The sequence below is a fragment of the Phocoena sinus genome, chromosome 9 (assembly GCF_008692025.1).
Source record: "Phocoena sinus isolate mPhoSin1 chromosome 9, mPhoSin1.pri, whole genome shotgun sequence".
Classification (NCBI taxonomy): domain Eukaryota; kingdom Metazoa; phylum Chordata; class Mammalia; order Artiodactyla; family Phocoenidae; genus Phocoena; species Phocoena sinus.
The window spans coordinates 19,788,984-19,814,223 of NC_045771.1; the positions used below are offsets into that span (position 1 = coordinate 19,788,984).

The 25,240-nt window shown below is 38.7% G+C and overlaps 1 protein-coding gene across 2 annotated transcripts in view; it reads right to left on the reverse strand.

Moving 5' to 3' along the window:
- The window catches only part of EXOC4 (exocyst complex component 4), an 856,192-nt gene extending 835,451 nt beyond the window's left edge, over window positions 1-20,741 (reverse strand). For both annotated transcript variants that reach the window (XR_004351419.1, XM_032642974.1), the window contains exon 1: window positions 20,638-20,741. Coding sequence is in view for 1 of the 2 variants with exons in the window: in XM_032642974.1 (XP_032498865.1) it covers window positions 20,638-20,723 (86 nt within the window). In the remaining variant the exon portion in view is untranslated. The remainder of the gene's footprint in view (window positions 1-20,637) is intronic.
- Between the last annotated feature and the right edge of the window lie 4,499 nt (window positions 20,742-25,240).

Here is a 25,240-nt window from a genome sequence, read left to right on the forward strand (position 1 = left end):
CAGGGAGTGATCCCAAATTGAAGAGGGGGAATTTAGGAGCGAGATCTGTGATTTTTTTCCCCTTTTCCTCTTTTTGTGAATGTGTGCATGTATGCTTCTGTGTGAGATCTTGTCTGTATACTCTTGCTTCCACCATTTGTCCTAGGGCTCTATCCGTCCATGGTTTTTTTTTAAAAAAAAAAAAAAATTTTTTTCTTTTTAATAATTAATTTTAATTGTAATAACTTTATTGAACTTTACCTTCGTTCTTTCTTTCTTTCTTTCCTTCCCTCCTTCCCTCCTTTAGACAGCGAATCACCCCAGGTTGAGGGGGTGGTCTCTGGGAGCAGGATTTATGATTTTTCCCCCTTTGCCTCTCTTTGTGAACGTGTATGTGTATGCTTCTGTGTAAGATTTTCTCTGTATAGCTTTGCTTCCAACATTTGTCCTAGGGCTCTATCCGTCCATGGTTTTTTTAAAAAAAAATTTTTTTTCTTAATAATTAATTTTAATTGTAATAACTTTATTGTACTTTACCTTCGTTCTTTCTTTCTTTCTTTCCTTCCTTCCTTCCCTCCTTTAGACAGCGAATCACCCCAGGTTGAGGAGGTGGTCTCTAGGAGCAGGATTTATGATTTTTCCCCCTTTGCCTCTCTTTGTGAACGTGTATGTGTATGCTTCTGTGTAAGATTTTCTCTGTATAGCTTGCTTCCACCATTTGTCCTAGGGCTCTATCCGTCCATGGTTTTTTTAAAAAAAAAAAATTTTTTTTTCTTAATAATTAATTTAATTGTAATAACTTTATTGTACTTTACCTTCGTTCTTTCTTCTTTCCTTCCTTCCTTCCCTCCTTTAGACAGCGAATCACCCCAGGTTGAGGAGGTGGTCTCTGGGAGCAGGATTTATGATTTTTCCCCCTTTGCCTCTCTTTGTGAACATGTATGTGTATGCTTCTGTGTAAGATTTTCTCTGTATAGCTTTGTTTCCAACATTTGTCCTAGGGTTCTATCTGTTCTTTTTTTTTTTTTTTCTTTCTTTCTAAATATTTTTTAGTACAATAGCTATATTATACTTTATTTTATTTTTACTGTATCTTCTTTCTTTCTGTCTTTTTTCCTTCTTTCCCTCCTTCCTTCCTCCCTTCCTCCCTCTCTCCTTTCTTTCCTTCTTTGCTTCTTTCTTCCTTCCTTCCTTTCCTCCTTTCCTTCTTTCTTTCCTCAAACTTCTACTAATTCTCTCTACATTTTCTCCTTCTTTCCCTTCTACCTTCCTTCCTTCCTCCCTCCCTCCTTTCTTTCCTTCTTTGCTTCTTTCTTCCTTCCTTCCTTTCCTCCTTTCCTTCTCTCTTTCCTCAAACTTCTACTAATTCTCTCTACATTTTCTCCTTCTTTCCCTCCTTCTTTCCTTCCTTCCTCCCTCCCTCCCTCCCTCCCTTCTTTCCTTCTTTGCTTCTTTCTTCCTTCCTTCCTTTGCTCCTTTCCCTCTTTCTTTCCTCATACTTCTACTAATTCTCTCTACATTTTCTCCTTCTTTCCCTCCTTCCTTCCTTCCTTCCTCCCTCCCTCCCTCCTTTCTTTCCTTCTTTGCTTCTTTCTTCCTTCCTTCCTTTCCTCATACTTCTAATAATTCTCTCTACTTTTCCTCCCTTTTATTCTGAGCCGTGTGGATGAAAGGCTCTTGGTGCTCCAGCCCAGGAGGCAGGGCTCTGCCTCTGAGGTAGGAGAGCCAACTTCAGGACACTGATCAACAAGAGACCTCCCAGCTCCACATAATATTAAACGGTGGAAATCTCCCAGAGACCTCCATCTTAACACCAGCACCCAGCTTCACTCAACGACCAGCAAGCCACAGTGCTGGACAACCTATGCCAAACAACTAGCAAAACAGGAACACAAACCCACCCATTAGCAGAGAGGCTGCCTAAAATCATAACAAGGCCACAGACACCCCAAAACACACCACCAGATGTGAACCTGCCCACTAGAGAGACAAGATCCAGCCTCATCCAGCACAACACAGGCACTAGTCCCCTCCACCAGGAAGCCTACACAACCCGCTGAAACAACCTTAGCCACTGGAGACAGACATCAAAAACAACGGGAACTACGAACGTGCAGCCTGCAAAAAGGAGACCCCAAACACAGTAAGATAAGCAAAATGAGAAGACAGAAAAACACACAGCAGATGAAGGAGCAAGATAAAAACCCACCAGACCTAACAAATGAAGAGGAAATAGGCAATCTACCTGAAAAAGAATTCAGAATAATGATAGTAAGGATGATCCAAAATCTTGGAAGTAGAATGGACAAAATGCAAGAAACAGTTAACAAGGACCTACAAGAACTAAAGATGAAACAAGCAACGATGAACAATGCAATAAATGAAATTAAAAGTACTCTAGATAGGATCAATAGCAGAATAACTGAGGCAGAAGAACGGATAAGTGACCTGGAAGATAAAGCAGTGGAAATAACTACTGCAGAGCAGAATAAAGAAAAAAGAATGAAAAGAACTGAGGACAGTCTCAGAGAGCTCTGGGACAACATTAAACGCACCAACATTCGAATTATAAGGGTTCCAGAAGAAGAAGAAAAAAAGAAAGGGACTGAGAAAATATTTGAAGAGATTATAGTTGAAAACTTCCCTAATATGGGAAAGGAAATAGTTAATCAAGTCCAGGAAGCACAGAGAGTCCCATACAGGATAAATACAAGGAGAAATACGCCAAGACACATATTAATCAAACTATCAAAAATTAAATACAAAGAAAGCATATTAAAAGCAGCAAGGGAAAAACAACAAATAACACACAAGGGAATCCCCATAAGGTTAACAGCTGATCTCTCAGCAGAACCCTACAAGCCAGAAGGGAGTGGCAGGACATACTGAAAGTGATGAAGGAGAAAAACCTGCAACCAAGACTACTCTACCCAGCAAGGATCTCATTCAGATTTGATGGAGAAATTAAAACCTTTACAGACAAGCAAAAGCTGAGAGAGTTCAGCACCACCAAACCAGCTTTACAACAAATGCTAAAGGAACTTCTCTAGATAAGAAATGCAAAAGAAGGAAACGACCTATAATAACGAACCCAAAACAATATAGAAAATGGGAATAGGAACATACATATCGATAATTACCTTAAATGTAAATGGACTAAATGCTCCCACCAAAAGACACAGATTGGCTGAATGGATACAAAAACAAGACCCTTATATATGCTGTCTACAAGAGACCCACTTCAGAACTAGAGACACATACAGACTGAAAGGGGATGGAAAAAGATATTCCATGCAAATGGAAACCAAAAGAAAGCTGGAGTAGCAATTCTCATATCAGACAAAATAGACTTTAAAATAAGGACTATTAAAAGGAATAAAGAAGGACACTACATAATGATCAAGGGATCGATCCAAGAAGAAGATATAACAATTGTAAATATTTATGCACCCAACATAGGAGCACCTCAATACGTAAGGCAAATACTAACAGCCATAAAAGGGGAAATTGACAGTAACACATTCATAGTAGGGGACTTTAACACCCCACTTTCACCCATGGACAGATCATCCAAAATGAAAATAAATAAGGAAACACAAGCTTTAAATGATACATTAAACAAGATGGACTTAATTGATATTTATAGGACACTCCATCCAAAAACAACAGAATACACATTTTTCTCAAGTGCTCATGGAACATTCTCCAGGATAGATCATATCTTGGGTCACAAATCAAGCCTTGGTAAATTTAAGAAAATTGAAATTGTATCAAGTATCTTTTCTGTCCACAACGCCATGAGACTAGATATCAATTACAGGAAAAGATCTGTAAAATATACAAACACATGGAGGCTAAACAATACACTACTTAATAATGAAGTGATCACTGAAGAAATCAAAGAGGAAATAAAAAAATACCTAGAAACAAATGACAATGGAGACACAACGACCCAAAACCTATGGGATGCAGCAAAAGCAGTTCTAAGGGGGAAGTTTATAGCAATACAAGCCCACCTTAAGAAGCAGGAAACATCTCGAATAAACAACCTAACCTTGCACCTCAAGCAATTAGAGAAAGAAGAACAAAAAAGCCCCAAAGCTAGCAGAAGGAAAGAAATCATAAAAATCAGATCAGAAATAAATGAAAAAGAAATGAAGGAAACGATAGCAAAGATCAATAAAACTAAAAGCTGGTTCTTTGAGAAGATAAACAAAATAGATAAACCACTAGCCAGACTCATCAAGAAAAAAAGGGAGAAGACTCAAATCAATAGAATTAGAAATGAGAAAGGAGAAATAACAACTGACACTGCAGAAATAAAAAAAATCATGAGAGATTACTACAAGCAACTCTATGCCAATAAAATGGACAATCTGGAAGAAATGGACAAATTCTTAGAAATGCACAACCTGCCAAGACTGAATCAGGAAGAAATAGAAAATATGAACAGACCAATCACAAGCACTGAAATTGAAACTGTGATTAAAATCTTCCAACAAACAAAAGCCCAGGACCAGATGGCTTCACAGGTGAATTCTATCAAACGTTTAGAGAAGAGCTAACACCTATCCTTCTCAAACTCTTCCAAAATATAGCAGAGGGAGGAACACTCCCAAATTCCTTCTACGAGGCCACCATCACCTTGATACCAAAACCAGACAAGGATGTCACAAAGAAAGAAAACTACAGGCCAATATCACTGATGAACATAGATGCAAAAATCCTCAACAAAATACTAGCAAACAGAATCCAACAGCACATTAAAAGGATCATACACCATGATCAAGTGGGGTTTATTCCAGGAATGCAAGGATTCTTCAATACACGCAAATCTATCAATGTGATAAACCATATTAACAAATTGAAGGAGAAAAACCATATGATCATCTCAATAGATGCAGAGAAAGCTTTTGACAAAATTCAACACCCATTTATGATAAAAACCCTGCAGAAAGTAGGCATAGAGGGAACTTTCCTCAACATAATAAAGGCCATATATGACAAGCCCACAGCAAACATCATCCTCAATGGTGAAAAACTGAAAGCATTTCCACTAAGATCAGGAACAAGACAAGGTTGCCCACTCTCACCACTCTTATTCAACATAGTTTTGGAAGTTTTAGCCACAGCAATCAGAGAAGAAAAGGAAATAAAAGGAATCCACATTGGAAAAGAAGAAGTAAAGCTGTCACTGTTTGCAGATGACATGATACTATACATAGAGAATCCTAAAGATGCTACCAGAAAACTACTAGAGCTAATCAATGAATTTGGTAAAGTAGCAGGATACAAAATTAATGCACAGAAATCTCTGGCATTCCTATATACTAATGATGAAAAATCTGAAAGTGAAATCAAGAAAACACTCCCATTTACCATTGCAACAAAAAGAATAAAATATCTAGGAATAAACCTACCTAAGGAGACAAAAGACCTGTATGCAGAAAATTATAAGACACTGATGAAAGAAATTAAAGATGATACAAATAGATGGAGAGATATACCATGTTCTTGGATGGGAAGAATCAACATTGTGAAAATGACTCTACTACCCAAAGCAATCTACAGATTCAATGCAATCCCTATCAAACTACCACTGGCATTTTTCACAGAACTAGAACAAAAAATTTCGCAATTTGTATGGAAACACAAAAGACCCCGAATAGCCAAAGCAATCTTGAGAACGAAAAAAGGAGCTGGAGGAATCAGGCTCCCTGACTTCAGACTATACTACAAAGCAACAGTAATCAAGACAGTATGGTACTGGCACAAAAACAGAAAGATAGACCAGTGGAACAGGATAGAAAGCCCAGAGATAAACCCACGCACATATGGACACCTTATCTTTGATAAAGGAGGCAGGAATGTACAGTGGAGGAAGGACAGCCTCTTCAATAAATGGTGCTGGGAAAACTGGACAGGTACGTGTAAAAGTATGAGATTAGATCACTCCCTAACACCATACACAAAAATAAGCTCAAAATGGATTAAAGACCTAAATGTAAGGCCAGAAACTATCAAACTCTTAGAGGAAAACATAGGAAGAACACTCTATGACATAAATCACAGCAAGATCCTTTCTGACCCACCTCCTAGAGTAATGGAAATAAAAACAAAAATAAACAAATGGGACCTAATGAAACTTCAAAGCTTTTGCACAGCAAAGGAAACCATAATCAAGACCAAAAGACAACCCTCAGAATGGGAGAAAACATTTGCAAATGAAGCAACTGACAAAGGATTAATCTCCAAAATTTACAAGCAGCTCATGCAGCTCAATAACAAAAAAACAAACAACCCCATCCAAAAATGGGCAGAAGACCTAAACAGACATTTCTCCAAAGAAGATATACAGAATGCCAACAAACACATGAAAGAATGCTCAACATCATTAATCATTAGAGAAATGCAAATCAAAACTACAATGAGATATCATCTCACACCAGTCAGAATGGCCATCATCAAAAAATCTAGAAACAATAAATGCTGGAGAGGGTGTGGAGAAAAGGGGACACTCTTGCACTGCTGGTGGGAATGTGAATTGGTTCAGCCACTATGGAGAACAGTATGGAGGTTCCTTAAAAAACTACAAATAGAATTACCATATGACCCAGCAATCCCACTACTGGGCATATACCCTGAGAAAACCAAAATTCAAAAAGAGTCATGTACCAAAATGTTCATTGCAGCTCTATTTACAATAGCCCGGAGATGGAAAGAACCTAAGCGCCCATCATCGGACGAATGGATAAAGAAGATGTGGCACATATACACAATGGAATATTACTCAGCCTTAAAGCGAAATGAAATTGAGATATTTGTAATGAGATGGATAGACCTAGAGTCTGTCATACAGAGTGAAGTAAGTCAGAAAGACAAAGACAAATACCGTATGCTAACACATATATATGGAATTTAAGGGGAAAAAATGTCATGAAGAACCTAGGGATAAGACAGGAATAGAGGCGCAGACCTACTGGAGAACGGACTTGAGGGTATGGGGAGGGGGAGGGGTGAGTTTTGACAGGGCGAGAGAGAGTCATGGACATATACACACTAACAAACGTAGTAAGGTAGATAGCTGGGGGGAAGCAGCCGCAAGGCACAGGGATATTAGCTCGGGGCTTTGGGACAGCCTGGAGGGTTGGGAGGGGGGAGAGTGGGAGGGAGGGAGACGCAAGAGGGAAGACACATGGGAGCACATGTATATGTATAGCTGATTCACTTTGTTATAAAGCAGAAACTAACACACCATTGTAAAGCAATTATACCCCAATAAAGATGTTAAAAAAAAAAAAAAAAAAAAAGATGCCATTTGAACAGAGCTTTTAAGAAAGCCGGGGGGGGGGGGGGGGGGGGGGGGGTGCGGCTGGCACTACCTGGGTAAACTGATCCCAGAGACAACAGAAGACACACAGGCCCTGAAGTAGGACATGTTTGGCCTGTTCAAAGAACAAGGAATGGTCAAGAAGTCAATGTGGCTTTAGAGAAGGGAGGAAGGATGACAATGATAGGAGACGAGGTCAGAGAGGAAGCCGGGAGCCACATCAGGACAGCTTTGCGGGCTTCTACTCTAAAAGTGTTCTCTGAAGTCACCTGGGAGTTAGCACCAAAGAAAAGAATGACAGCTTTCAACCAACAGTTAATGGTGAATAATGAGTAACAATATTTACTTTCAAGTTTCATTTCAATTCTATCTCAGTTCTTTCCATAAAAGATCTGAGATGGTTTGTATATACAAGAATGTGAACAATACAAATGAGAAAGAGGAACTAGTTGAAGATAAGCAGGACAACCATGCCATATAAATGTAAAACACAGGTACACAGGTCATATGGACAAACGTAGCATGTATGAAATGAGCCCCCAATTTAACTTTGGGGTTCCTAGTAGCCGATGCAAAAAGAGAACCCTAGCCAATTATATATAATTCCCATTCTCAAAAAGACAGATTCCAGTTGCTCTAAGCAAGCAAACTTTAAACTAGTACTAAATTCTAAAAACAAAAAAAAAAACTTTCACTTAAAACAGGAAGACATGGACTTCCCTGGTGGCACAGCAGTTAAGAATCCACCTGCCAATGCAGGGGACACAGGTTCGAGCCCTGGTCCGGGAAGATCCCACATGCCACGGAGCAACTAAGCCCATGCACCACAACTACTGAGCCTACGCTCTAGAGCCTGAGAGCCACAACTACTGAGGCCTGTGTGCCTAGAGCCTGCACTCCACAACAAGAAGCCACCGCAGTGAGAAGCCCACACACCACAACGAAGAGTAGCCCCCACGTGCAGCAACTGGAGAAAGCCTGCGTGCAGCATCGAAGACCCAACACAGCCCAAAATAAATAAAAAATTTTTTAAATAAAAATAAAAGAAGACATTACACAATATAGTGACCAATGTCCTCAACAACCTTCTAAAAACAAAGTAATAAATTTTACATGGCCATTTCTTATAAGTCCCTTCAAGAACGTAACATTAAAACACAAATCGGACCTAAGAGATTTTCAAAGACTCTGAATATAGTGCAAAGTATTAAGCTTTCCAATGATTTTAATCTAAGAATAGAATTTAGAGAATTTAAAGGACTAAATGGAACAAATCATGTTTCATTAACTTCCTCCTCTGAGCAAGCCTTTTGACAGTTCAAGCTGACCAGACAAATTCTCTGAAGAGAGTCCACAGTACAAGTATTCAATATTGGAGGGCCAATAGAGGACTGTTAAACACTGTAAGACAGAAAAGCATGTAGTAAGACTGACAACCAGTTGTGAAAAATTAGCCTGACCAGGGCTCTTGCCTGAGCCTCAAGACTGCCAGACTGTCACTCTGGAAGCATTTTAGGGTATTTTAACAAATTAGAGTGGCCAGGGTACCATATGTTATGGACTGAATTGTGACACACACACCACCTACCACCACAAAATTCATATGTTGAATCCCTAATCCCCAACGTGACTGTATTTGGAGGCAGGACCTAGAAGAGAGGTAATAAAGATTAAGTGAGGGACTTCCCTGGTGGCGCAGTGGTTGAGAGTCCGCCTGCCGATGCAGGGGACACCAGTTCGTGCCCTGGCCTGGGAAGATCCCACATGCCGCAGAGCGGCTGGGCCCGTGAGCCATGGCCGCTGAGCCTGCGCGTCCGGAGCCTGTGCTCTGCAACAGGAGAGGCCACAACAGTGAGAGGCTCGTGTACCGCAAAAAAAAAAAAAAAAAAAAGATTAAGTGAGGTCATACAGGCAGGGCGTTAACGCGATGGAATTGGTGTCCTTCTAAAAAGAGGAAGAGACACAAGAGCCCTCTCCCTCCCCACACACTCAGAGGAAGGGCCATCTGAGGAAACACGAGAAGGTGGCCATCTACCAGCCAAGAAGAGAGGCCTCACCAGACACCAACCCTGATGGTACAAGACCGTGATCTTAGACTTCTAGCCTCCAAAACTGTGAGAAAATTTGTTGTTTAAGTCACCCAGTCTATGGTATTTTGTTATGGCAGCCAGAACAGACTAATACACCACCCTATAAAACACAGGAGGTGTTATTCTGGTTGGGTAAAATCTCAAGGCAGATGTTATCAGTAATCCCCCCCTTAACCACAGCAACAGATTCTTCCCCAAGAAGAGTTACCTGCCTAACAGAGTCTCAGACAACTAATTAACCTGCTATAAGAAATATTTAACATAATACACCTGAATTTTGGCGACACCTGCAGAATAATCAGCCTTAAGTCAGGCTTTCTGAAAACAGTTAATACACTTAATTGTCTTCTAAGGGCATTCCTTGTTAGCATCCAGTGACCTCTCCTCCAGGAATGATAAAGATTAAACAATTAATGGAAATCACTTCAGGCAACTTACAGAAACTAATTACAAGGCTCCACATATCCAGAAATCACTTACCAGGAAGCTACAGCTCTATAGATCAAAATCTACAGTAAGAATCAAACCTCCTCGGTGATCCCCATTCTGGGAAGTACTCAAAGTGGGCCCCTTAGCAGATAAACTACATGTCACTGAGCCCCTGCACTTTTTACTCATCAAGCACCTGAATCCCTCAATCAGTACCACCTTCTCTCTTTTTAGGACAATTCTTATGAATTTTTTAAATTGCATAATGGAAAAAGCAGGAGTCATCTTTACAACATATTCTAACATATTATCATAAGGCCCAAACTGAGTATTTTTAAACTCTCAACAAATATTCAAGGGTTAACTAGTTTCTGAACCTCACTCCAAGTAGGACGAAAATGAACAATTAACTTACTGATCTTTCTAGAACATAGTATTCCTTTTTGTTATTGATCCCAACACAAGAAATAAAGAGTCTAGAGCTGACATGATTCTTGAAAACGTGAATTCTATTTTCTTTTCCAAGCTGCTTTCAACTAGAAGATATTAGGTTACACAATTAGATCCACTTAGCCGTTATTTCAGTGTGAGTCAGATTTTCTTTTCTTCAAAAATATGTAACAGCCATCCTAAGAAATGCCTGACAGTAACAATATACCTATTATGTCAGGAGGGACACTAAATACAGTACCGAGTAGTGTGAAAGTACAAACTGAAAAGGAGGAAAAGAGTTTACTATGACTATGCACCCTAACCAAACAAGTTGAGAAGTGGTCTTCAAAGCCTATTAAATGAAGCAGACCCCTTTGTATAAGAATAGCCTACAAAGGCTTCCAATGAACTATAAAAACTCATAATTCTGAGTTTTGTAAAAAAAAAAATTACACATTAAATAGATGTGTATCACTATACAATCACATAAGATATGGCTTCACTCAAAGCATAACCAAATCTACATTACACTTTTAAATCAGATTTTATTATATTCAATTAGACATTGCAATTGCTTGTTTCTGAATTGTCTTATTAGATCCCACAAAATACAAGATAATCCCATCCCAATTGATAGCGAATCCCATCCCAATTGATAGTGATTCATAATGACAAGTCCCTCTGAAAAAGTTTTCTGATGCATAAAAATAACATTCCCTAATTCACTACAAAGAGATTCACTTAATATCAAGTGACAGTAGACAATTTCTGCTTTAAAGTCAATTGAAAATTTCACTGGCATCTTCCTTCAGACAGTGCTTAGGGCCAATTACTACACCTGACACATGCAGTTTTTCTATATTTCAATTAACTCGGTTATATAAAACACTGTGGCGACCAAAAGTATCAATCTTGTAGCCAACAGAGAAGGCCATTACCAAAATTAAGTAAAATCACCTCTACCAAAAGCATACAACAGTCTAGGGTTGACAAAGTCAACTTAAAATCTCCCCCACCCTTACCGAACCAAACTCTACCTCTCTTTCACTCCCATTTTAAGCCCCATGTCCTTAAAGCACCATTTTCAGTCATCTCATTTTTCACCTCCTGGGGAATGTTTGTTACTACAACGCATTACAGCATTCGTTCATTTTAAACGTGTATGCTATTTCCTAATGAGGAGTTTCTAGTGAGTTCCTCAGAAACAGTGTCTTATAAGATATTAATAGACATTATGTAGTAATAGGCTATTTTGGAAATTCTGGGTTACACCAATTGAAGGTTTCCTAACAACAGTCATTTTCAGGAGACTTTAATATGTTAATGTACAAGGTACCTCTGGGCGGGAGGTTGTCTGGGTAGGAGTGGGGTGGATAGAAGAGGAATATATTATGCAGCATTTCTGCAAGTTATTAACCTACAGAACCTTGTCATTCCCACCACCTTCCCTCTCCCCAGCATATACATATATTATAAACATACATACACATGTGAAATTTTTATGGAAATTTTCAAACACAAAAATTAAGAGACTCATTGAATAAACCCAGCTTCAACAATTATCAACACATTCCCATCTTGTTTCATCTATACTCTCACTGACTCCAATCTTCTTCTTATTTTGCAGCAAATCCCAGAAGTGATATAATTTTTACTGGTATGTATTTCAGTATTTATCTGTTAAGAAGAGTACTTTTTTTTTTTTTTAAATGCGGTACACGGGCCTCTCACAGTTGTGGCCTCTCCCGTTGCAGAGCACAGGCTCCGGACGTGCAGGCTCAGCAGCCATGGCTAACGGGCCCAGCCACTCGGCGGCATGCAGAGTCTTCCCAGACCAGGGCACGAACCCGTGCCCGCTGCATCGGCAGGCGGACTCAACCACTGCACCACCAGGGAAGCCCAAGAAGAGTACTTTTTAAAAAGAAAAATGGCCATACCATTATCTCAGCTAAAAACAAGCTAACAATGCTACTTGGTTTCTTGTATTTTCCCAAATTATGTCCTAAGGGCTACTCAAACTAACATTTATTAGACTCACCTGAGACTCTTGTTAAACAGCAGATTCAGGTTAGGTGGTTCAGGTGGCGCCTAAGAGTCTGCATTTCTAACAAGCTCTCAACTGACATTTTGAGTACAAAATAATGTCTCCCGTAATATTCAGTACAATAAGGCACCAAGTTTCCAACAGAAAAACACCTGAATTATGTGCCACGGTATTTTTTGCAAAGGCTTTATAAAAACTTTTAAAAGAATAAATGAAAGTCAGAAAAGTTTCTAAGGATCTTGAGATACTTATTTTTCTTACAATGTCAAATGATAACACGAGAATTCTCCCTTATAACTTCCTGTTAAATGGTGAGTCTCAGTGTTTTTCAAGGTGAAAACCACAAATGACCGGCTACCATGAAGACCAAGGTCGTAACTCATTTCATAGCTTGAAAGCAGTTAACAAAAACGTATGGAGCAGCAGAGTATAAGACGATAGGGTAGGGCTTCCCTAGTTGCGCAGTGGTTAAGAATCCGCCTGCCAATGCAGGAGACACGGGTTTGAGCCCTGGTCCGGGAAGATCCCACATGCCGCAGAGCAACTAAGCCCGTGCACCACAACTACTGAGCCTGTGCCCTAGAGCCTTGGAGCCACAGCTACTGAAGCCCGCGCGCCTAGAGCCCGTGCTCCGCAACAAAAGAAGCCACCGCAATGAGAGGCCCGTGCGCAGCAACGAAGACCCAACGCAGCCATAAATAAATAAAGACAATAGGTGGCTTCCCTGGTGGCGCAGTGGTTGAGAGTCAGCCTGCCGATGCAGGGGACACGGGTTCGTGCCCCGGTCCGGGAGGATCCCACATGCCGCGTAGCGGCTGGGCCCGTGAGCCGTGGCCGCTGGTCCTGCGCGTCCGGAGCCTGTGCTCCGCAACGAGAGAGGCCACGTCAGTGAGAGGCCCGCGTACCGCAAAAAACAAACAAACAAACAAAAAAAGACAATAGGGAAGCAGAGCTCACCACTGCAAACTGCAAAAGGCCAGCACAGGTTGCAAGCGTCCCAACGCAAACAAAAACAAAACCAACAGAAAGAGTCTAAGTACTATGTCACCCAAAGAAAACCCATTTACCAGCCACACTAGACCTCAATAAACAATACCATCACAGGCATTAAATAAAAAGAACTACATTTTTTAAAATAAGTATATAAACAGATGCAAACTAGTTCCTAGGCATTTCTAAGAGTTCTGGAGGAAAAGTTCCTGAAAAAGTACCATACGAAATGAACTGTTTCATTAAATACTCTGTAAAATACTGCAAAATCAGAAAGACCATAAGCGCTGAGATACCTAGCTCACCTTCGCGCCACAACTTCATGTAGCACATCTGGTTACCTTATTCTTCCTCTCTGAGCATAGGCGACCCAAAATTTGACCCATGACGATTAATATCCTGAGATATTTTTTAAAATATGAAGCACTGATAGACTTCTACTGCTGGAATGGATTAAATAACAGGAAGTAGATTTACCCTCCCATCTGAAACAACAAACAGAACGGGTTTCAAAACCTTGGACATGAAAGCTGTTCGAATTTGCAGAGCAGAGTCCCGGAGAGGAGAGAGCTACCCAAAGCACCCTGGCGATCTGCGGAGGAGCTCCCTGGAGTCTTCCCCTGAGCATGCGTGGTAGAAAACGACTCAAGGCCACAAAAAGAACCACCTGAAAGCACTGCGAGACCAATTATCTGAAATCACACACAGCCAGAGTGAAAAATCTCATCACTCACAGAGCACTGGGTGGAGTACTCAGAAGGATTTTGCCATAGTACTGAGACAAAATGGCCCTAAACTAATGTTTCTCTGCTCCCAATTAGCAAAATTTAAAACAGGACCTTAAAGGGCCACACTGTTTCCAAGTAACAACCACATCCCAGAACAATGCTCAAGAATATTTATAGGAAAACAAAGATATCCAATATCAGTACCCAACAAGGTAAATAAAATTCACAAAATCTAGCATCCAAAAAGTGGCAAGGCACACGGGGGCGGGGGGCGGGGGAGGGGGAATTAATCAACCAAAACTAACCCCAAAATGACAACAGATGATAAAATTAGCAAAGAACATTTAAACAGTTATAACACCTGTATTCCATATGTTCAAGAAGCTATAGGAAAGACTGAAGATATTTTTTAAATACCCAAATCAAACTTCTTAGCAAAACCACAATCTAATAAAAATTACATTACATGGAATTAACAGCAGATTAGGAACTGCAGAAAAAATTAGTAAACCTTAACACACAGCAACAGAAACTATACCAAAAAATAAAAACCCACCAAGAAAAATAAATCAAAAAAATAAAAGGGGGCAGGGGGAGAACATCAGCGTTCAGTGAGCTGTGGGACAACTTGAAGTGTCTTAAACTACTTAAAGGTAAATCTGACAAACAATATGTGGACTTACACATTGAAATCTACAGAAAAATTGCTGAGAGGAGTTAAGTGGAGAGAGATACCCTGTTCATGGATCGGAAAACTCATACTGTTAAGACGTCAATTATCCCATATTAATCAGGACATTCAATGCAATCCCAACCAACATCCCAGCGGGTTTTATTCTAGAAATTGATTAGCTAATTCTAAAGTTGATATGGAAATGCAAAGGACCTAGAATGGCCAAAAAAACTTTGAAAAAGTAGAACACAGTTGGAAGACTTACACTGTCTCCAAGACTTATAAAAGCAGTAATAAAGACTGTGTAGAATTGTCATTAAGATAAACAGATGAATTGAACACACTAGAGAGTCAAGAAATATTGATAGCTCCACACTGGCCACCTGATTTTTGACAGAGGTGCCAAAGAAATTCAGTGAAAAAAGAAGTCTTTTAAACAAATGGTGTTGGAACCACAGGATATCCTTACAAAAAAACTGAACTGGAAAAAAATTGACAGGGATGCTGGAAGTGTTCTCTATCTTGACACGAGTAATGGTTACACAGGCAAAAATTCATTAAGCCATATACTTAATATATGTGCACTTTACTATATGTATGTATACCTTAAAAACGGAGACATTAAGTTATCGTGTTAAGTTTAGCACACAGAGTAGGATCCCATATTTATCTTTTAAAATATTTCTATCTATCCATCCAACATATCCATCCAACATCTCATACAGAGAGAGAGACACACACACAGAGAGATCTAAAATTAGGCTCACATAATATCAATGATGGTAACTTATGGAGGATAAAGTTTGCAAAAATATTTTTTACTTTCATCTTCACATTCTTCTGCATTTCCATTGTTTGAATACTTTATAATGAGTATGTACTATTTTTATAATAATGCAATGATTTTTAAAAGCTGAAAGCAAAGTTATATTAACGATGGTTAATTCTGGGTGAATATGAGTAACTTATATTTCCTTCTCTGTAATTTTCTACCACTTTAAAAATATTCATACAAAGATATTTATATTCTTTTGTTATGCTAAAAAAAGTGTTAACTTTGTTATAATTACAACCGTTAAGCCCTGTAGGTACCGGGACAGGATCCACACAAAAACCTTAAAAACAAAAACAGTATTTTGGGAAACAGGATTTTTGGACAATGTTTCTCTTTGATGACTTTTTTTTAACAAGTCTATGTGATACGATTTTTATAAAGGAAAATGGGAAAAGTTACAATGACAAGTGTGCATAGAAAGAGAACAAAAAGCATAGAATGTTGGTGAAGATCTCACATATATCCAACAATGGAGAAAAGATAATCTTTTCAACAAATGGTGTGAGAACAACTGGACAGTCACCAAAATAGAAATCAATCTAGACAGAGATCCTACAGCCTTCACAAAAATTAATTCAAAATGAGTATGAGACCTAAATATCAAACACCTAGAAGTTAGCATAGGAGAAAATTGAGATGACCTTGGGTACAGCAATGACTTTTTAGCTACACACCATCCGTGAAAGAAACAAGCGATAAGCTGGATTTTACTAAGATTAAAAACTTCTGCTCTGGACAAGACGAATTCTCTGCCTAGAGAATAAGAAGAAAAGCCACAGACCAGGAAAAAATATTTTCAAATCACATATATCCACATACATGCAACAGCACTGTCTAAACGACAGTGGGGCAAACACTTGCCTCTTAATCATGCAGTAGAGGAGAGTTAACAGAGACAATCATCAAAAATACTCGGTTTCTGGCAAGAGCACGGGAAAACAGGTACTCTAATACACCACTTGTGGGGATGTCAATTACCGTCTTTCTGGAGGACATTTTGGCTCTGTCAAAACACAAAATGCACATATACTCTAAATTGGGATCAGCATATATACTCAAAATGCTCAAATCAGCACATATACTCAAAATGCACATATACTCTAAATTGGGATATACTGCCCAATGTACAAGAATGCTCATTGCAACATATTTTTAACAGAACAAAAAATAAAACCAAAAGTATGTGTTAAAAAGTGGGGGGGTACGGGCCACCAATTAAATAGACTATGGTGTATCCATGTGACAGAATACTACCTAGACACTAAAAACAATGAATAAGATCAACGTGTGCTGCTAGAAAAGATCTCCAAGATAAAAACAAATGAACAAAGGTTCAAAAGTGCACATAGTATGATCCCATTTGTTTAAAGCACATAGAATATATAATTTTTATGAATATTCCTTAAGTGCATATAAACTCATAAACAATATTAGATATTAATACATTAAAGAATATACACTATTTTGTTTAAAGATTATACATTCACACATACTCAAATACAGTCTTATATATTTCCCTCAGGACACTTAAAAGGGGTATGTTTCAGGAGGGAGACGAACGGGGGGGAAAGTCTACTTTTTATCTTGTACCTCTTGAAATATCTGAATTTTCTAAATATGTAACTAATTTTTTTAAATTATGCATATAATTTTAGAAAATCACATATATAATTTTTTAATGGCAACGAGGGTTATCTAGGCAAAGAGACCATGGTCCCTTCGGTTTGCTTGTTTATAGTCTTTTTATCTTTAATAAATGTTTTACATTTTATGTCTGTTCATATTTTACATGTTTCATATACACACATAAGCATAGATATATTTAAATCTAGCTTCTTTAGCTGAGTCTCAAATTATCAAAGAATTACCATCTTAAGTCAGCTATACAAGGTTTCTTAGTTACAAAGAGAACATTCTGTCAACTGGCATCAAACATTCTAGTCAACATAGCAAGGATATTTCTGAAGGAAAATTATATCCTGGTTGCTATCTGGCAAACTTACTCAAATCAACTTTCTAACCAGAGAAGCTGGGGCTCCTGGAAAGGAGGAAATGAACATTTGGGTGCCTTCTCTGTGCCAAACTGTGAGGCACTTTTACATACTCTTATTTAATTTTTCGAAAACCCAGAGCACATTGTATGATTATCCCATTCTACAAATGACAAACTAAGACACAGGGGTTTTTAAGTAATGAGTCCAAGGTCACTTTACATGGATAATACAGTAAGGCTCTACTACCTATACTGAACCTCCCACTGAAGATTCTGACAACATTTATCTATAAGAAATGGCTTGGAAAAAACCTGATCGTTATCACCCCAAATTAAAACTATATACCTCAAAGCCTTTAAGAAATTTCAATGCTAAAAATTACACGAGGTTAGAAACTTAGACATGGGTTCCCAAGGTATCAATTCTGTGCGTTTAGCCAGAAAAATGGGAATTCTTTTGCCCATTACATCCATATATGCTTCCAGATGCCCCAGGGCTTCCAGAAAGTGTTTAGTTTCCAGATATACCAACAGTAATTTTCAAACAGTACTGCATCACTAGAGTCAAGACTCCCCAGGGTACAAAGCTGGAAATCCTAAAAACCATTATGAGACAGGCTCAGATGGAGAGGAGTTAGTGCTCCTCTCCATCAACACTAATTCCCTAACGACTCGGAGGACTCCGAGGACTCTGCTCTGAACAGTGACCACACTCCCTTCCTGCCACAGTCTGTGGCATGGACCTCAAAGCTGTTTGTTCAAAGTTCTGATCAAAACGTGGACTCCTTCATCAAAGTTTACTTTGAATTAAATACAGGGCTGACCAAAATACTCTGAGGAGGAAGGGGATTTAACAGGTGTCTACCATAAAGGATTTACCAAGTTTTTGAAACTCCAACTTCTGTGACGACATAAAAGTTGATGACAATGTGAGCCTTTAACTGCCTTCAAACCTCCTTGACATCTGTGAGCAGAGTCTGTCGACAAAAGCTCCGCTCCGAGGTTTCAATGAGGTCTCCTCAAGTCACAGCCCAAGTTTGTCTTCCAAATTAAACCAGCTATTAAAGGCCAACTTATAAAGAGAAGAGAGTCACATGTAACTGGGAAGTAAATCACCTAACAGTAAGTGGTAGACACATTTCCCAATTAAAAACCTGACAAGACCTCACAAAAATAAAATAACATCTCCAAAATGCCATCTTGCTTGTTTCCTATTTAGAAGGGCTGCCTGCCCCAACTTCACACCAAACAAAAGGTTGGGGCGGGGGGTGAATCAACAGAAAAGTAGGAAAATGCTGTGTGGGTACCTTGTGTGTCCAAATAGTACATCAGCAGGTAATTAGGACTCTGTCCACCCAATTAGTTCCATTTTAAAGGGCCAGGGGCAAAACTTAAAACCAAAAGCTGTGGTTAGCAGCAGCCTCCAAAAGACGCAGTCCCAAACACCATGCGTCCCCTCATCAAAGCATGGCATCACAACAGAACCTCTTCTGCAAAACCCCATAGTCCACCCTTTGAAACAGCTGACCCTCCTGAAATATTTTTATTCAGTATTTTATAAATGGTTAAGAATTTCATTTGAGTCTCAAGGCACTTAAATAACCCATCCACCAAATGTAACACTTCCATTACAATTACACTATACTTCTTTAAATCATTTTGACTTTTAAATGCTTTAAAGTGGACTATCCCTCTAACAAATTAATCATTTAACTATTTGGTACCATGGCTGCAAATAGTGATGAGATTTGGTTATTCCCCATCTATACTCCTACCCTGTCCTCAGGTCAAACCCTTATCCACCTATTGTCTTTTTTCCATTTAAAAGATGCTTGTAACAATAAATGCTGTTTATTGCTAATAGAATGAATATGAAAATATAGTGTTATGCTAATACATAATTTAGTATAGAAATGACACCTGTTACGTACCAGAACGGAATTGAAGGAGAATTTTTAACATTCACTAGGCAAAAAGGAAAAACAACTGCTCGTTGATAGAAAAAGATAAAGCTAAACTATTCAAACTTTTCAAAGGACAGTGGACTCTATCACTAACAAGTAATTTATTTTGTGACAAAATGACAGGTCCAAGGAAACACGGAAGAGAACTGGCAGGTACCAGATACATCTTCAGGGATGCTCAGATTTTATAAACATGAGCCTAAAATGGTTTTCCTTTTTGAGGCTTGTTGCCAAAGCAACCAGGAAAGCTACAGTCTTTGAGAGAGAATTTGAAGTAGAGGTTAAGGATAAGAGGAGGTAATCATGAATACAATGTTGCAAGACGGGTAACACAAAGAATACAAATTGAACAGACAGACAAAGCAGCAACTTCAGAGTCTGAACAATTTACTAACAAGAGATACGCATCCTCCGTTCTTTTTATTTTCATTTTATTGAAATGGGTTTGAAACGGTTCTCCACCCTTATAATTTATTTCACTTAGAGAAAAAAGAGCCTCTAAAAGGTCGACCACTCCTACTCCCACCATATATAGTCTGGGAAAATGATATGCATAGAGGATAACGTGAAATTTGTTTTGTTTTGTTTTTTAAAGACTAGATCGGGATAGGAAGGCAGAACAAAAATCAAACACGGATGTGTGCTTTCAAACCCACAGCCCTTCTACCAGCTCACTACAGGCTCTTGTATTTGAGGCTGTGGCCATTCACAGGTGGTTGGAGGTGTCCAACGTGTGAGAACACAGTCTGCAACTCGTGACAGGAGTCTCCGGACTTCAGGGCCTGACACCCAGAAGCCCAGGGAACAAGATGCCTTCCACAATGAGCGGTGCTGAAAGCTATCAATCAGTAAATGTATGAATAAGTGAACACACCTGGCTTTCTCTACCAAGTCCCAAACAGTGTGCTTTTAGGGCCCTGGGACCCTAACGCGAAGCTCTGGCCCTAAATTAGGAAAAGACTGCGAGGCAGGGCTCCTCCCTCTAGCCCAACCCCAGAGAAAAAGGCAGAACTGTGGGGGCCCTTGGGAGGGGCTGAGGGGAGGCAAGGAGGGAAGGGAGGGGTCAGCAGGGTAGAACCCAGCTAACCCTTCTCCCTTCCAAAGCGGAGGTCGAACCGCTGCCCCCGTCCCCTGACCCTGCCTCCCTCACCTGATCACAGAGATGAGCAGCCCCGAGGGGTCTTTGCTTTTGCTGACTGTGCTTCTGTATTTCCCACCAGCTCCTTCTGCCGCCATCTTGATACAAGGTGGAGAGCGGCTGAGCCAGAAGGAACGGAGGGTAAACTCTGTAATTGACCTCTGGAGAGTGCACCAATGGGAGAAGAGAAATCCAGAGTCACGGAACTGGATAATCCAATCGGTAAAGGAAGGAGGCGGGACTGAAGCAGCAAGTTTAGAGGGCCGGCGCGCGCTCTAAGCATTCTGGGTACTGTAGTTTTCTTCCGCGTTTCCTGGGCGCGCAGAAAAACATCTAGTCGCGACTTGGTGAAATCTCCTAATGTCTTCATTTATATTTATTCTGATCGTGGGTTTTTTCCCAGTTTCCTTGTTTTTAGAATTTTATTACTTTTTAAATCAAATTTATCTGACATTGCCAAAGTGCGTATGTGGGGTGTGTATTTAAGTAGGGTCGGTGCTTGAAGTCTGTATACAAAGTTTTTACTTTAAACACAGGTGGTTAAGAAAAATCCAATAAAATGCGAAAATGAATAGACACAGAAATGCTTTTCTTTAGTATTCTCTAAAACTAAATGTTTATACATTCGTTTAATGCGTGAGTTCGATTATTTTGACATTTCCAGGTAATCCTAAAAAACATGCAAGCAGGAACACACAAATGGATATTGATAAAGAAAAGACAGAAAAACCGAAAAGCAACACTGACCAGATTGCAGATTCCTTTTCTTCCCAAGCTAAATAAAATATAGTTGGTAATGATGCACAGTTGTGCTTTATTAATATTTTTACTGTTAAGTTTTCATATGTCCTGCATTCAACTCTACTGGCTTAGTCACTAATTCAGCAGATGAACTAAAAAAAACGATCAGAGTAAGAATAGAAAGTGCATAAATCGAGGAACAAGAAGAAAAATAAATATTGAAAAGGAGGGAAGGCAGTGAGTGATCTCCTTAGTAGAGGTAGAGATTAAAGAACTTCAGAGACGGATAGAAAGCAAACTCAGAGGTCCTGGAGTTACGAAATAGCAAGCACAGAGAATGTCCACTGCTTTGATTAAGCAGATATAAGCTGGTAGAGGTTCACAGTGATTTTTTTTTAAATAAGTTGGAAATATATTTTTTTTTTCTTTTAGTGTTCCTTGCCTTTGGCCCAATAATTCCAGTTCTAGGGACTTTGATCCTAAAGAAACAGGGATACAGAAAAAATACTGAAAATTTTAAAACAGAAGTATTAAATAAATTATGGAATGTCCACAAGAGGATAGATATATTATAACATATAGCCATTGGAAATCACAGTTTCAGTGAGTTTTAATGAAGAGAAGATGTTCATGGTGTAAGTGCAAAAAGCAGGCTATAAAATTAAAGAACTTATATATATATATATATATATATATATAGAGAGAGAGAGAGAGAGAGAGAGAGAGAGAGAGAGAAAGGTAATTGGACCTAGTGGCTAAGGATGCAGGCAGTAGGGGAAAAAACACATGATCACCTCAGTTGATACAGAAAAAGCTTTTGACAGAATCCAACAACCTTTTCATGATGAAACACTTGGAAAACTAGAAATAGAAGGGAATTTATTCAATGTGATAAAGGATGTTTATTAAAAACCCACAGCTAATACTCAATGGTGAAAAACTGAAAGCTTTCCAGCTATGATCAGGTACAAGACAATGATGTCCATTTTGCCACTTGTACTCAACAAAGATCTGGAAATTCTAGCCAGAACAATTAGGCAAAAAAAAAAAAAAAAAGAATGAAAGGCATTCAAATTAGAAAGGAAGAAGTAAAACCATCTCTATTTGTAGACAACATGGTTGTACATATGGAAATCCTAAAGAAAATTTTAAAAACTATTAGAGCTAATAAATGAATTCAGCAAGGTTGCAGGACACAATAGCAAGGCAAAAATATCAATAGTGCTTTTAGACACTAGCAATAAACCATCCAAACAGGAAATTAACAAAACAATTCCATTTACAATAGCATCAAAAAGGATAAAATATTTAGGAATAAGTTTAACCAAGGACGTGAAAGACTTATACACTGAAAACTACAAAACTTTGCTGAAAGAAATTAAAGAAGGCCTAAATAAATGGAAAGTCATCCTGTGTTCATGGACTGGAAGACTTAATATCATTAAGATGTCAATACTCCCTAAGGCTATCTACAGATGCAATGCAATCCTTATGAAAATTTCAACGGTCTTTTTGCAGAATTAGAAAAACTGATCCTAAAATTTATATGGTATTGCAAGGAATCCCACATAGCCAAAACAATCCTGAAAAAAATAGCAAGTTTGGAGGACACAGACTTCTTGACTTCAGAACTTACCAAAAAGCTACAGTAATCAAAAGTGTGGTACTTGCAAAAAGATAAGCACATAGATAAATGGAATACAATTGTAAGTCCAGAAATAAACCCATACATCTATAATCAACTGACTTTCTACAAGGGTGCCAATATTATTCAATGGGAGAAGAATAGTCTCTCCAACAAATGATGCTAGAAAAGCTGGATATCCACTTGCAAAAGAATGAAGTTGGACACTGTCTTAGTCCATCCACAGATTGAGTAGCTTATAAACAACAGAAATTTATTTCTCACAGTTCTGAATCTTAGGAAGTCCGAGATCAAGGTGTCATCATGGTTGTTTCACAGGGAATGCCCTCTTCCTAGTTCTTAGACAGCACCTACTCGTTGGGCCCTCACATGGTAGAAGAGGCTAGGGATCTCTGTGAGGTGTCGTTTATGAGAACACTAATCCCTAATCACCTCCAAAAGCCCCCACCTTCTAATATCATCACCGTTGAGGGTTAGGAGTCAACATATGAATTTTGGGAGCGGGGAGGATACCACCCGTTCAGACCTTGAAGCACACATAAAATTTAACTCAAAATGCATCAAAGACCTAAATGTAAGAGATAAAACTCTTAGAAGAAAACATAGGGGGTAAATCCTTATGACCTTAGATTTGGCAGTGGATTCTTATGTATGATACCAAAAGCATCAGCAACAAAAGGAAAAATAGATAAGCTGGAATTCATCAAAATTTAAAACTTTTGTGCATCAAAGAACACTATGAAGAAATTTTAAAAAGACAACCCATAGAATGTGAGAAAATATGTGCAAATCATATATGTGATAAGGGTCTTTATCCAACATATGGAAAGAATTCTTACAACTCAAAAGCAAAAGACAAAAGCTCCAATTAAAAACTAGGCAACGGATGTGAACAGACATTTCTCCAAAGAAGATATATCAATACAAATGGCCAACAAACACATGAAAAGATGCTTAACAACAGGGAAATGCAAATCAAAATCGCAGTGAGATACCACTTTACACCTACTAGTTTGGCTTTAATTTTTAAAAATGGGGGGAAAAATGTTGATTAGAAAAACCTTCAAACTTTGCTGGTAGGAATGTAAAATGATACATCAGCTGTGGAAAACACTTTGGTGGTTCCTCAAAAAGTTAAACATAAAATTACCATATGACCCAGCAATTCCATTCATAGGTATATATCAAAAAGAATTGAAAACAGGTGCTCAAAAAAATACTCGTACAAAAACACTCATAGCAACATTGTTCATAATAGCAAAAAGGCAGAAACAACTCAAATGTCCATCAATAGATGAATGTGGTGTAATATGTGGTATATGACTAAGGTATAAACAAAATGTGACATATCCATCCAATGGAATATTATTCATCTATAAACGGGAATGAAATACTGATGCATGTTACAGCATTAATGAAACTTGAAAACATTATACTAAATGAAAGAAGCCAGACACAAAGGGCCACGCAGCATATGATTCTGTGTACACGAAATATCTGGACTAGGTGAATTCATACAGACAGAACGTAGATGAGTGATTCCCAGGGTTTGGTGTGAGGTGGGGATGGAGAATGGCTGCTTTATAGACACAGGGTTCCTTTGGAGATGATGAAAACGTTCTGGAACTTAATCATGGTGATGGTTGTACAATTTTGTGAATATTAAAGGCCACTGAATGATACGCTTTAAAATGGTTAAAATGATCGTTCCTATGTTATGTGTATTTTACCACGATAAGAAAATAAAGAATGTACGTTATGCGGTAGACTGGCCAGATTCAATCCCAGCTCTCCGCTTGCTTGCTAGGTTGCCTTAGGCAAGTTTCGTAATCTTCCTGTGCCTCAGCTTCCTTATCTGTAAAGTAGATGAGGATACTACTTCCCTTAGAGTGTTATAGTGAGACTGTGTGAGGTATACATGACCAGCACTTTGTAAATATCAGCTGTCGTGACTAAAGTATGGTACTAATTTTGTTTAAAATACATCTCTGGGTATTATGAAGTTGTTTTGAGGAGCAAGCAAAAGGTAATTTTTTGTTGTTTTTTTTTTTAAACACTTCACTGTGTTTTCCAAATTTTCTCTGAATAGGTGTTGCTTTTATAAACAGAAATTTTTTAAAAGAACTTTGTTTTTAAAAAGCAAGAATTGGATGAGCATCAAAAATGATGGGCTACTTTAATTACACACTGGAAATGCAATTACATGATAATTAAATCAACACACCCCAA